Here is a 13,450-nt window from a genome sequence, read left to right as displayed (position 1 = left end):
TTAACCCTAGAGTGGGCGCGCTATGAGCATTTTGCCGCCCGCGGTAAAAAACCGTTAATAATTTTTGAAAAAACTGCCCGTTACACTTACGCCTCTTAGTAGCTGCCCCCATTCTCGTTAGCAACGCGTACCGAAAGGCTGGACGCCATCAGTGCGCGGGGGACCGCTTGAAGAAAGGGTTGTTACCATCAGGTGTCGCCGGGCGGCAAATTGCTCATCGCGCGCCCACTCACGTAAGTAAAATTGTGTAATGTATTTTTGCAAAAAAATTTTGAGATTGTTTTTGTCAATGTTGAATATTGCCGGAATAAACAGTCAAATTATATACAAAGCCAATACTGAACATTTGATGCTACGTCGAGAATATTTGAAACAAATTGCCATGGTACTTGTCAAGCAATATATGACCACAAGGTTTTCTATAGACACTTTAAATATTCCTTCGAGGAACCAAATTGCTCGCTTTGTTCCAGTAGAACAAGCACCTGCTTCGTAAAAGGAGGGCAAATTCAGCATATATCCCTCAAAGAAAAACAGGCGCACGAAAAAAGGGTGTTCCAGATGCCTAAAGTTACTGTGCAATGAACATTGTACATATCTTTGTGAAGGCTGTCTTGATAAAGCGAATCCTGTAGACTTAGAAAATATATAATTTTGTTTTTTTTCCCCATTTTTAAAGTATTAGAGTATTATTTAGAATAAGAGAAAAAAAGTCAATTAAAATAATAAGTTTCCTAAAGCCTTATAAACCAAAGTTTTTAGATCGGAGTTGAATAAATAATTTGATTTATTATTACTTATTAGTATATTATTTAAATCCTGAAAGAAAAAATGATTAAATTGCTGTATTACTAGTTAAAATGGTCAAAGAAAAGGGGGCGGCAAAATACTTCCTACGCGCCTACTAGCGTTTCGCAAAAAGACGCGCCCACTCTAGGGTTAACCATGTGTATCTGAAACTAGTTCTTGCTTTTCTGAAAACTCCCATAGTAACTAAGCTCTCGAAATCTTTAGGACAAAACGTAACACCCCTTAAAACAGCTTTAAATTCTATTTATTGGACATATATTACTTTATTATTTATTTTAAGATGCGGCTGAAGGCATTTGCACGAATTTATCAAACAATGAAGCCTCCCTCCGCCCTTTAAGGATTGCAAGTAATAGATATGTTCGGTTTTCAACACGCCACTACAGTGTATAACATGTGTTACGAATCTATGCTTCCAGGTGTAGGAATTCTGGAACTAAGTTGACGATTAAAGTGACTATTAAAAAAGGCAATTTAGCAAATGACCCATCTAGCTTAGATATTAACGACATTATCGTTTAGTGGGAATTATTAATTAAAAATCGTTAATCCTTTGAACATTTGCTTATGGAGCATTTGGTTTAGAACAGGTTATGGTATAGGGAGTCATGATTCACATGCGTCAACTGTAATGCGCTAAGGGCTCAGTTTTATGGGCTACGTAATGATGGGAAAGGATTCCCTGGTTGACATGACAAGCTTTACGCATCATGGGTTTAGGTTAGGTTTAGGTGGGAGAGGAGTTTCCCATTGGCATATCTAATGCGCTCTGTACCAAGGATGTAGACTAGGTTATGATTCCACTTGCATTAAGTTTTAGGTGACGCGAAAATCGGATTACTTCATCGATCACTGTGAGTGTAGTGTGTGTCTGTTGATAGCGACAAATAAAATAAATCTTCTCAAAGATATTGCTCGGAATTTGTTGGAAACGGTGTTCATTCATTGGAAGAGCGACGAGACCATTCGGAAAATAGACGAAAGATAAATTTTCGATTTGAGCAAAGAAGGAAGTAAAAAAGACCGCTAATCTTATAATATAAACTTTAGATTGGTTTAGCTTAATAAACGCTTGTGGCTCTGCCGCAGTGCCGTACTAAAAAATTATTTTGTTGGCGCTGCTTGCTGTTTGATAATACAAATCGATAAGTCTGAAAGAAGAGTAAATGTAAAGCCTCTGTTACACGGCGCATGGCGTCCGCGCGGTCTGGAGCGGGACGGCGCGTTCTAGCGCGTTCTTTGACTCATTTCACCGCGGCAACGGCGTGAAAGAACGTCCTGGCGTGTTTTTTCTTGATTATCGTCGGCAAATGTAGTAAAGATATATAATGTAAAGAAACTTATACATATACCAGTTTTTCCCGCAGCTTCGCTCACAGAAATTAATATTGTTTCACCATAACAACAACATTTCATCCTTAAGGGTTGATTTTTAAAAATTTTCAAAACACATATTTGCTTAATTTTAACAATGAGTATTAAGAATGACCTTCCAGTAAATCTAACTACAAATAAAATGTACCCCATGGAAACGTTGTAACTTCTTTTCATTTAATTAATTATATCAAACAGTATAAATACCAAGTGAGCATAAATAGATCGTTCTCATTTTAATCTACTTCTACCTACGTTTTCTAAGTTTTTTTTTAAAGTCCGCCTATTTTTGAAGGCACGAGCCGCCACTGGATTGTTATCTATTATTAGGTATCTTTTAAATTAGACTAACTCGTACTTGAACAAAACTATTTTAGATGATGGTATTGAACTTAAATTAGTCTCAATGTTATTAACTGAGTCATGTTCTTGGTCTTCGTCTTATAAATAGTCGAAATGTGATCTTGCCGTAGGCTATCATTTACACACAATAAAGAACTGTACTTAAAGATCAGAGAATAAACCAATCTATCACTTGTTATGTAGGACTGTACAACCCTGCCTGACAATTAATATGCAGAAAATTTAAAAAGTCACCACATTAATATATTTGCCGGGTAGGTTTCGCTTTGCAAATAACCAGGGGCGCAACAAGGGGGGGGGCAGAGGTGCCTGGGCACCCACTCGATTGGGTTGGGCACCCAGTCAATTCCAGTCGATTCAGATAATATCCCAACTTAAAAGTTCGGTTCAAATAGTTCAAGCTCTTAAATGAGCAGCCGAACTCGATCTTTTCGGCTTATATACACCTGCAGTATATAAATATTTATGGTATTATGATGGGAGTACCCAGTCAAACTGTAACGTTGTTGCGCCCCTGCAAATCACTATCAAGAATTTCGGCACACATACAATTTAGAAGACTAGTCAAAATGAACCGAGGAAAATTCAGCCAGCTGCGCTGATTATTAATTTTAGAAAATAGACGCTCTATCCTAGAGTAATAAATATATGTATGTACAAAATTAAAAACCATATTCCATTGAGAAAACTTCCGAACTACGGTTGTATCCACTCGCACAAAGAAAACTGCACCAAAACTTCCTTTTAGTTTTGGAAATTACTTAGGTAACTTGTTTCAAAAGGCAACGTAAGTTTCATATCGTAATATAACTTTATGTAATACATTGGCGAAAAGCTCTCAGAATAATTTATTCTTTAATTGATTTATGATGCATATGCCTAACTTTTGAGTTTTGTTTAACAACCGGTTTGAAACAAAATATACACTCATATTCTTAAATAAAAACCAAATGTAAATAGATCTTAAATGTAGATCAGCAAGAAGATATTAGTGAGTGTCACGAATACTAGACTTTTTTTTAACTTTTCTTCATAAACATGTGTTCTACTAAGCCATTAAATTAATTCCAAGGAATTATTACGAAACCAAAAGAATTGTTAGTTTGTTACTAGTCTTTGATGCAGATAGCTTCCTAGTTTCTTTTAAACATTTGCAGAATTATGTCTTGTATGTTTTAAAAATAAGCAAAAAGCAACAATTCGGTGCAAATTATTAAACTGCTACACGAACGGAACAAGGTCGATATACATACACATATGTATGTTATATATTTTTAACTTTTTGAGCATGAATGATTTCTGTGAAAGGTTGCGCCAATGACAAAATTGGAAACTGATAGAACATCAACATCAAATTTGGAACTTACATAGATAGTAAAAGATAATCTACCATTTCATACTTATATAAACATAGAGAACTTAAAATTTGCTCTGTAAGATTAAGTTGATAACCATTTATTAAGCTACTTCATTTTATACCGTTTCACTATTTTTATTTATTACCCTTTTTATTTATTCTGACCGTCAGAGCAAATATTCGCATTTCCTGGAAACTAAAGCATAACACATCCTTAACTATTTGCGAACAGTAATATAATGTAGGTTTTCCTGTGCCCCTCTTTGCCCTTGCTTTTGCTTTTAATATGTCACTATCTATTAGCCTTTCATATCTCAAAATGTGTTCTACCACTCTATTTCTCATTTTCCTTATTAACTTCCACAGCGCCTTTTATGTCCTTGCTGTTACCATTGCCTCATACATTCCATTCATTCTATTTCCGATATTTTCATTATCCACATCTCAAACTTTTCATTATAATTACATTATCATCATCATCATAAGGTCGTCAGTCCTGAGACTGGTTGGACACGTAACTCCACTCTTTTCTATCCTGAGCTAAACTTCGCATTCCCCTAAAACTAGAACAACCCACATCCTTAACTATTTGCGAACATTAATCTAATCTAGGTCTACCTCTACCCCTCCTAACTCCTGTTTCAGCCTCTAATATGTCTCTGACTAGACCTTCATGCCTAAGAAGGTGTCCTACCAACCTATCTCGCCTATTTTTTACTGACTTCCATAGAGTCCTCTGTTCTCCTATTCTTTCCAATACCTCTTCATTTCTAACCNATCCATATATGTAAATGGACCTTGTTGGAGCATACGTAATCCTAAAATGTAGCATCGTACTACTGACGGCGTTTACCGCGCCATTTGTGGTATTTTCTAGGTGAGTGGTAATTAGAAAGAGAGTCAAAAGGCGCGGAGACGAAATGAAGGCAGAAGAGAAGTAAATGATTTTATCTGTGGAATTAATATTACCTCCCGAGAATTTGCTTAAATGATCCAAGGAAATCACAAAAAAAATTGGACCAGGCCTGGCAAACGCGGAGTCGAACAGAACTCAGTAAATGTTAGTAGGTGTACAACATAATTCACGATAAACCTAATGTACCAACTACACTCACTCTGTCCAACAGTCCACTTAAACGTTTACCGCTAGCCGCATACAAAAACACCGCCGTTTTCTTTGTTGTCTAGCCGTACAAGAATTAAAATTGTGGAAATGGATGGGAGATAATTAGGAAGAGAGATGAGACAAACGAAATAAAGACCGAAAAGAACGGAATAGAACTAATGCGCATGTCTATAATAATCCCAGGAAACTACAGGATAACTTCGACCATAGCAAGCGAATTCGAATTTGATTTTACCTATAAGAGAAAGCCTCCAAATAACAGATGCAAAAAGGTAAAATTCGAAGATATCAATCATGTTATTCTGTTACTTTCGATGTGAATGTACCTATTCCATTTCCACATGGAGTATCTATTTGTAGATGTTAAAAATGAATTAGCATAACATGTCGTTGCATAAGTAATGCGTTCTGAGTCATTTGCTAATCTAATAGACATTCGTAACATTTCTGGGTCTGTAAATACGCACGGAATCTTGAACTTGTACGGTGTCTCGAAAATCCATAAATTAACAATCTATATTGACGCAGAAGCAGACAGAAATACCGGCGTTTTCAAAGGTCAATATTATCTTTCAATGTCTCAACCATTTCCCAGTTGATTAATGTCATACAAAGTTACTTTAAATTCATAGTAGGTACTTGTACAACAATCACAGAAGAATAGACAATAGCAAGAATGATTTAAGGGTAAACGAACGGTGCGTGATGTAACAAATAATAAATTAGATAAAATTAGATATACACATGTAATGGCTTCGGTTTAATAAAACACACAAACTCATTAAATGCACATTTTATATATTCACGTTAGTTACTAATAATGCCCATAGTAAGAGTTTGTACTTGTCAAAATGGCCCTAAAGCTTACGATCAGATTATTAATTACATAAAAGGTTGTTAAAGGTGTATGTTTGGAGTACGGCGTTGTACGAGTGCGAAACATGGACAGTGGGAGCGGCGNTCTTCTAATTTTTCGTCTCCTATCTTTATATTCGCTCTTTCCCTACTTTATCTTCCCTTGCATACCAGTATTTTAGTTTTACTTTTATTTATTTTCATACAGTACTGATCTGTCAGTACCGCTTCCATTTTATTTAAAGCTATCTCTAGGTCCTCCTTGCTAGATGCTAATACTGCTACATACAAAATAATAATTTAAATCAAGAAAAATATTTTTGATTGATTTCCCTTTGCTCTGTTCAATTTTCCCAAATTCAAAAAACCTGTTTCTGTACAAAACACGACTTGTACCGCGTGTTAGAATAATTATAGGTGAATCTCTTCTAATTGTTTATTTATTCCTCATCTCAGTTTGCTATTTGTTGCTTCGAAGTTCAATTATATTAAAAATTATATGATAACTGATCACTTACTTGCTAAGACTGATTCCGTTGTTGATAAAATCTTCGTGATGTAGCACAGTCTCGTTCCAGGGCAAATCGAGGAACTTCAGTACTTTCTGCATCCATTCTCTCGGATGCAAAACAAGTTGCTCATAGGGCACCTTCAGACATCGATCTTTACCAAGTTCATTACACTGATTGTTCATCGCTTCTACAGCTTGATTCCACTTGATCATGCTCTGACGATAACTTGTCATATCGAAACCGGAAATAGTTACTTTTCTAGATATAATCGAATGAACGGTAGCACGACCGTCTCGCACCATAAAGAGAAACTTTGCATTAGGGAACAATTCCATTACATACGTGCCCATCTTGAGGGTGAAAGGGTCTTTATTACATAATCGGGGTGCCGGTTCACCGTGTTTCGCAATTATTTCAAGCACGAAAGCCGCTATGGCCGAATTTAGAACGGGCTTTGTTATACCGGCCTGTTCTAATCGCAGTGATTCTTTTTCCGATTTTATCCAATGATGACGGAGCTGAAGCAGACGTGGTATCACACGGGTTTCTTGGCCACATCTGAAACAAACATAGAGAAATAAAGTCATTAATCGCTGGAATTATCTAAATTAATGCATACATTAAAGTAACATGGGAAAGACATGTTTTATGGTGGTGTACAGTTTAGCAAAAGTTTCTTGACCCATCAGTCGATTAGAATCTTGTGATGACAGGGCGAACGTCGTTCGCATATACCTATAAGGTTTGTACTTAATAGTACAGTCATTTGGTAGTTTTGCCTGGAAAGTTTTCCAGGAGTTTTGAAAATTGGTAATTTTATAGGTTTTGAGGTACTCATTCCGAATTTTAACTTTGCCACATCGTATATTTGCCGCTCGCACCGCCATATTGGAAAAATGGCGCTTAAATGCAGTTTTTTGGCAATATCTCCTTTCCAACTCATTTTACGATAAAAATAGTTATATACAAAATGAGACTAGGGACAATTGCCTATAATTTTTGTATCTACCTTTTTTCCATANTCATTTTACGATAAAAACAATTATATACAAAATGAAACTAGGGACAATTGCCTACAATTTTTGTATCCACCTTTTTTCCATAAAGTCAATAATTTCGGCGTACGAGCGCCGTAAAATGTACTCCAACGCGTGTTTTGGTAGAGCTCAATAGAAATATTTAGTCTGAGTTATCAGTACAGTTCGGAATATATGCATGCAAATATGCTTTAAAAATCGTCAAACTATGCATTATTATATGCATTTAAATTTTAAATAAAACAAAGAAATTCTGTTAACACTTGTATTTGTTTAAATCACAATAGCATAACTTACAAAAAAAAACCAACGAACGTTATCTTCAGACATACTATAACAATATAAAACTAAATGTTTTTCTACATCATCCATATTAAAATTATGTCATCTATTTGATAAAAAATGTAGGGACACCACGTTAAAAAAAAACGCGCCTCTTAGTCTACCTCAAGGTGGTGTGGAAATGAGTTTTTTTGGCCAAAATGCGTGTTGGAGTACACTTTGCGGCGCTCGTACGCCTAAACTATTAACTTGATGAAAAAAAGGTAGATACATAAATTGTAGGTAATTGTCTCTAGTTTTATTTTGTAGATAACTGTTTTTATCGTAAAATGAGTCGGAAAGGAGATATTGTCAAAAAACTGCTTTTTGGCGCCATTCTTCCAATATGGCGGCGCGAGCGGCAAAAACACGAGGTGGCAAAGTTGAAATTCGGAAAGAGCACATCAAAATCTATAAAATTACCAATTTTCAAAATTCCCGGGAAACTTTCCAGGTAACCACTATTTTTCGAACCAAATGACTGTACTATAAATCAACGATCGAAGTTTTATGGGGTGACATCATGCTACCCCAAACATGAATAGTAGGTTCTAAGTACGCCACCTATGCACACATGTGCAAACCACATCCGCTATTTATTTACTAACCTAAGCTAATCACTGTACTCTTGAGAAAAATTCGACGATAAATTACGATTACCTACGACATTTATTAATTAAAGGAAAAATTGTATGATGTGTGTCATGATGTCACTATGGTTGAGAGTTACGTCTAGGGGATAATAAAGCTATTACCTAACTTATGTATTTTCGACAATTATAAAAAACCTGGTTTTCCCCATAAGTAAGTATCCAATAAATCCAAAGTTATCATAAAAAAACTGAACATAAAAGTGGTTATAATAAATATTTTGCAAAAAACAAAATTAGCATATTTTAATATAAAAACGAGTGATCTTTAATGAAATTTAATTTTCTATATTGGAATACCTTTGATTGTAAAAAATTGATTTCTGAATATTATATTTCATTAAAAAGTAAGGTGTTAACAATTCTTAGAAATATTAAAAGGTTAATTGCATAATAATGTGAATAGTATTAACTATTATCCCGAGTTAAATGCTTCAGTTGGCAATAAATATCATTAAATGACGATTTGTCGGCGATTGATTAAAACTACCTATGGTGTGCTGTTGAGAACTAATGAATTCACAATCGCGATTCACATCTGGCTATTTCGATAAATTGATGACCGAAATATATATCTACCATCCGAATATCCACAATTTTCCACACCCTTTAGCATCTATCTGTACACAATACGTAGTAATTGCAAACTACTTCGGAAATAATTTATTGACCAAACTTTAGCCTATAGATAATTAGTTGACATCTGTTGAAAGCTTGATCTTAGCAAAAGCTCAGCTAAGATAAATTATGGGAGTTGGCGAAGCAATCTACTGTCCTTAGCAAACAAAGGATGAAAATACAATATAATTATCCGAGGCTCAGTATTAATGATACTTAGCTAACAGGATATGACTTTCCCATTTACTCATGATTTACAGAACGTAAGCAATGCTCAATTATGATAGATGTTCAAAAATAATTCATGGTTCCGATGGTATCGGAAGAAAAACGAAAATAGAGGTAATATTTTTCACAAAATTGAGGAAACTGCAATATTTGCTTCAAACGTACTAAAGAATAAGATCCAATGAATAAATGTATTGAAAATTATCGCAGATAATCTTTTTCGTAAACACCGTATAATTTTACTTAAAAAATATACAGGACGTAATGGTAATCTTTCTTTAAGTGTCATGAGTCTGAGTCATGACTATTAGAAGTTCAATAAATTTCAAACTTTTTAAAAATTACGATTTAATGTTGACCAACAAAATATTTTCTTTATTCGAACTTTTTCGTCATTTATTTCATTAATTTTGCAATTATTAAACTGTTTTTTTATCATCATAAAGTCGCCAGTATTATGATTGGTTGAACACGCATCTCCACTCGTTCCTATCCTGAGCTAATCTTGGCATTTTTCTTTTTTTTTCCTAAAACTAGAACATCCTACATCCTTAACTATTTATGAACAGTAATATAATCTAGGTCTACCTCTACTTCCCTTAACTCCTATTTTTACTTGTAATATGTCTCTGACTAGCTCTTATGCCTCAGAAGGTGTCCTGTCAACCTATCTTGCCTAATTCTCATTGACTTTCATAAAGTCCTCTGATCTCCTATTCTTTCTAATACCTCTTCATTTCTAACCCTCTCTATCCACGGTATCCTTATCATTCGCTTGTAATACCACATTTCGAATGCTTCCTTCTAACCTTTTCTTTTCCGCCGCGCCGCCGTCTATGTTTCGCACTCATACAGCGCTGCGCTCCAAATTTTGACACCTTTAACATTTTTTTATTTCTAAATTAACCGTTCGCGATCATAGAAGTGACTTCTTTTTATTAAAGGAGTCTCGACCCTGCGCTATCCTCCGTTGTAGAGTGCTCTTTCCATTCTGACTTCCTAGATATCGAAAATCGGTCACTTCTTCTAATTTTTCGTCTTCTATCTTTATAATCGTTCTTTTTCTTCCCTTGCATACTAGTATTTTGGTTTTCTGTTTTTGGATAACTGTTTTTAAGTAAAAAATGTTTAAATGATGCTCATTTTGGATATGATGGGTATTAAACAAAACGCCTACAGTTTTCTTAAAAAGTTTTGGAAGTCATTTCAGAACTGCATTTTGTGAAATTGAAGGAACAGAACTCGCTTTTACGCACATTTTGGGGAATACCTAGACATCGACCTATAAATATTTTTTTTTTGGACTGCCCTTTCTTATTGTTTCCTTGATAAAACCTTTTGAGCGCTGATTCTAGGCATGTATACTTTTAATATAATCGCAAGTGACCGATAAACAAAAATGCATTGATAATTTTATATGTAGAGTCTATGTTTTATTTTTAAGGATGAACTGAACTACCTTACTAATCCTTAAAAATTACTCAAAATGCATTTATTCCATGTTGAAACAGCAAATACATCGGAAATTATAAGAGTTGTATCATAAACTGTTTCGTCTTTAAGTAATGATCATAATCCCTATTAAAGCATTATTATCAATGATTTTTCCAGTATCTACTATACATATAACATATAAACAATAATTATTACTCGACCTACTTATTAGAGTATTCGATTATGGATGAATAGTTATAAAAACTGAAGGTAATGTATAGATATTATTTTTGACCTTACCAAATAATAGGAGGAATTAGCAAATGTACCTATTACGAATGACCTTCCGTTATTAAAATGCACCTATTTATTTTGCATAGTTCGTTACACTTTATCCTTCTCTGTAAAGTGGAATTTACGCTGCTAGAGGTAAATTTTTCCATATATAGAGAAAATATTTACGATAAACATGCAATAATAAATAGTGTAATGGAATAGTGGTGTTATTCACATCATCTATTGTATATACAACGAAAATTCTCTAGAACAGAAGAACGCAAACTGAAGCAATGTTTCGACAGAGTTTTCTTTTATTTCTTCTCTCTTTTCCTTTTTAGTATATATACAATAACACGACTCTACTGTTGGCGTTCTTTCATTTTGTTTTAGATCTGCGTCACGATCTCCTTGTTGTGTTGTAGCACAATCCTTGTACATCCAATTATTTTTATACCGTCTTGAGGTACCTCGTTTTAGTTAGTTAAGCATTCTTCGTCGCCTTAAGGAGGTTGGAGAGCTACACAGTTGAGTTTCACCATTTTACGAATGCATGACTTTTAATGATTTGAAAAAATGGTGAAACCTTTTCATTTTGCATCTAATTTTAAATATTTAGTATATATTTCGTTTAGCTTTACTAAATTCAGTTTTGTAAATGTGACTAACAAAATCAATTACATACTATTTTTAGTGAACAGTAATTTATTTAACAGCGTATCTTTCCAATATCCTTATCACTCCGTTATGTGTAAAGCGTCTTATTTTAATTTTTTCTAATCCGATTCATTTGAGCCAGTATTTAATCCCAATATTCAAATAAATGCATTATTTAAAATATACTCCAAACTTGCACGCTTTATTGAAAAACCACTTTAGTCGCTGACATTTTCAATTTAGTGACGGTAGTGTGGTTAATTTAATCTTCTCCATAGTTTGCTGAAGGCACAATTAGTGTTGCCCAAACGCAAGAACAAGACGAGACNATAACTATAACTTCTGTAATACCTAAAATCAGTCACTTCTCAATTTTTCCTCTCCTATCATTAAATTGCAAACCAGTATTTTTGTTTTACTTTTCTTTATTTTTGTACAATGAAGATAATGATATCGAAACATTGGAAGAATCTGAGGAGGAAATAAATATTACGAAAATTTCTTATTAGAGGAAGATGGGAAGTTATTAATCTTATAATCTTACAATACGGGGGGGAGAGATCCAAAACGCCTTACGTAATTTATGAATGGCCCTAACTTAGTTTTTTTAGAAAAAATAACTGAATATAATTAAGTTTTTTGTCAAAAACACAAAATAAATCCAAGAACTAGGTCGAGGTCCTAGAAAACATTAAAAAACCTATAAACATAATGGTCTTTCTACTAATTATGAATTCATTGTCCGTAAAAAAACAGATAATTCTATTTTTAATATTTCAGGTAAAAATACAAAATAAATGTATGGGTACATAGGCTGGTTGATACTACAAGGATATTTTATTATTGTTTGTTGTTTACTACAATTAAGACAATTTCGAAGTAATTATCTGAAACCAGTTTTGTAATCATTAATTAAAGTCACGACAAACTTTTATTTATTAAATGACTTTTCAGTGGTATATAAAAGGAATGTTTTTATCATGTGCATTAGTAATGCAAACTGATCATGATAAATGGATTGCAAATTAAATTGCAATGGACAAGTTACCTTATTACGTTCTATTTTGTATTATACGATTATGCTGATTCATTACTAAAAAATTTACACAAAGTAGATGTAATAGAAGTACTTCTAATTATTGTTTATTACAGTAATTATTTTAGGGATAATTATAGAAGTCAAAGTATTTAACAGATTTCGTATACAAATACAATGGCAAAGTAAATATGAAAGAAATTCCAACAAAGTAAAACAAACTTTATAGACCAAGCCCTTAAGGCTAATTTAGTACTTAGTTGTTTCATTATGACATTTAAACGATACGATTATTGATATGTTATTAACAAAGGATGTCTACCAAGTTTCACTAAATAGTTCCATTGCAGTTGGTTACATTGAATTCTGAAATTTTAATTTCTAAAACCGGGGTCCCCTGACTGTCTCAAATATAAACTAAAAAATTAAATAAAAGTAATATTTCCTCGCTCGTCAAAACACTTTTAGTTAGGTAAATTGTTTTTGGACAAAATAGAATGTACCTACGTAAAAAACTTCAAAATATCTAGTGAACTGCAGTTGCCTAAACTCTAAGTCATCAAAATAGATAACAAGTTTGATTTGAAAAATTTTTCTATTAATCATAGTAATATGGACACAATTAACATATTGCAAAATGTTGTAGCTATTGGGATCCGTCAAATGGGAGGAGCCTAAAAACATGGCGCCGATTAGGGAAAATTTATCGTAGTTCCTATAGTGTACCGTGCAATTTCCAAGTTTTTAAATTACGATAAAATGATAAGTATTGACACAATATGTGATTGGGCTGACA

The 13,450-nt window shown here is 33.7% G+C and overlaps 1 protein-coding gene across 1 annotated transcript in view; it reads right to left on the bottom strand.

Moving 5' to 3' along the window:
• The window catches only part of LOC108736474 (protein-tyrosine sulfotransferase), a 241,466-nt gene that overhangs the window by 36,910 nt on the left and 191,106 nt on the right, over nt 1–13,450 (bottom strand). Inside the window, exon 5 of the mRNA XM_025980499.1 lies at nt 6,404–6,955. Within this exon, the coding sequence (XP_025836284.1) occupies nt 6,404–6,955 (552 nt within the window). The remainder of the gene's footprint in view (nt 1–6,403; nt 6,956–13,450) is intronic.

Source organism: Agrilus planipennis, unplaced genomic scaffold, assembly GCF_000699045.2.
Source record: "Agrilus planipennis isolate EAB-ADULT unplaced genomic scaffold, Apla_2.0 scaffold127, whole genome shotgun sequence".
In the NCBI taxonomy this organism is placed as follows: Eukaryota; Metazoa; Arthropoda; class Insecta; order Coleoptera; family Buprestidae; genus Agrilus; species Agrilus planipennis.
The sequence above is the reverse complement of the archived record's forward strand: the minus strand, read 5'-3'. Positions and strand labels throughout refer to the sequence as shown.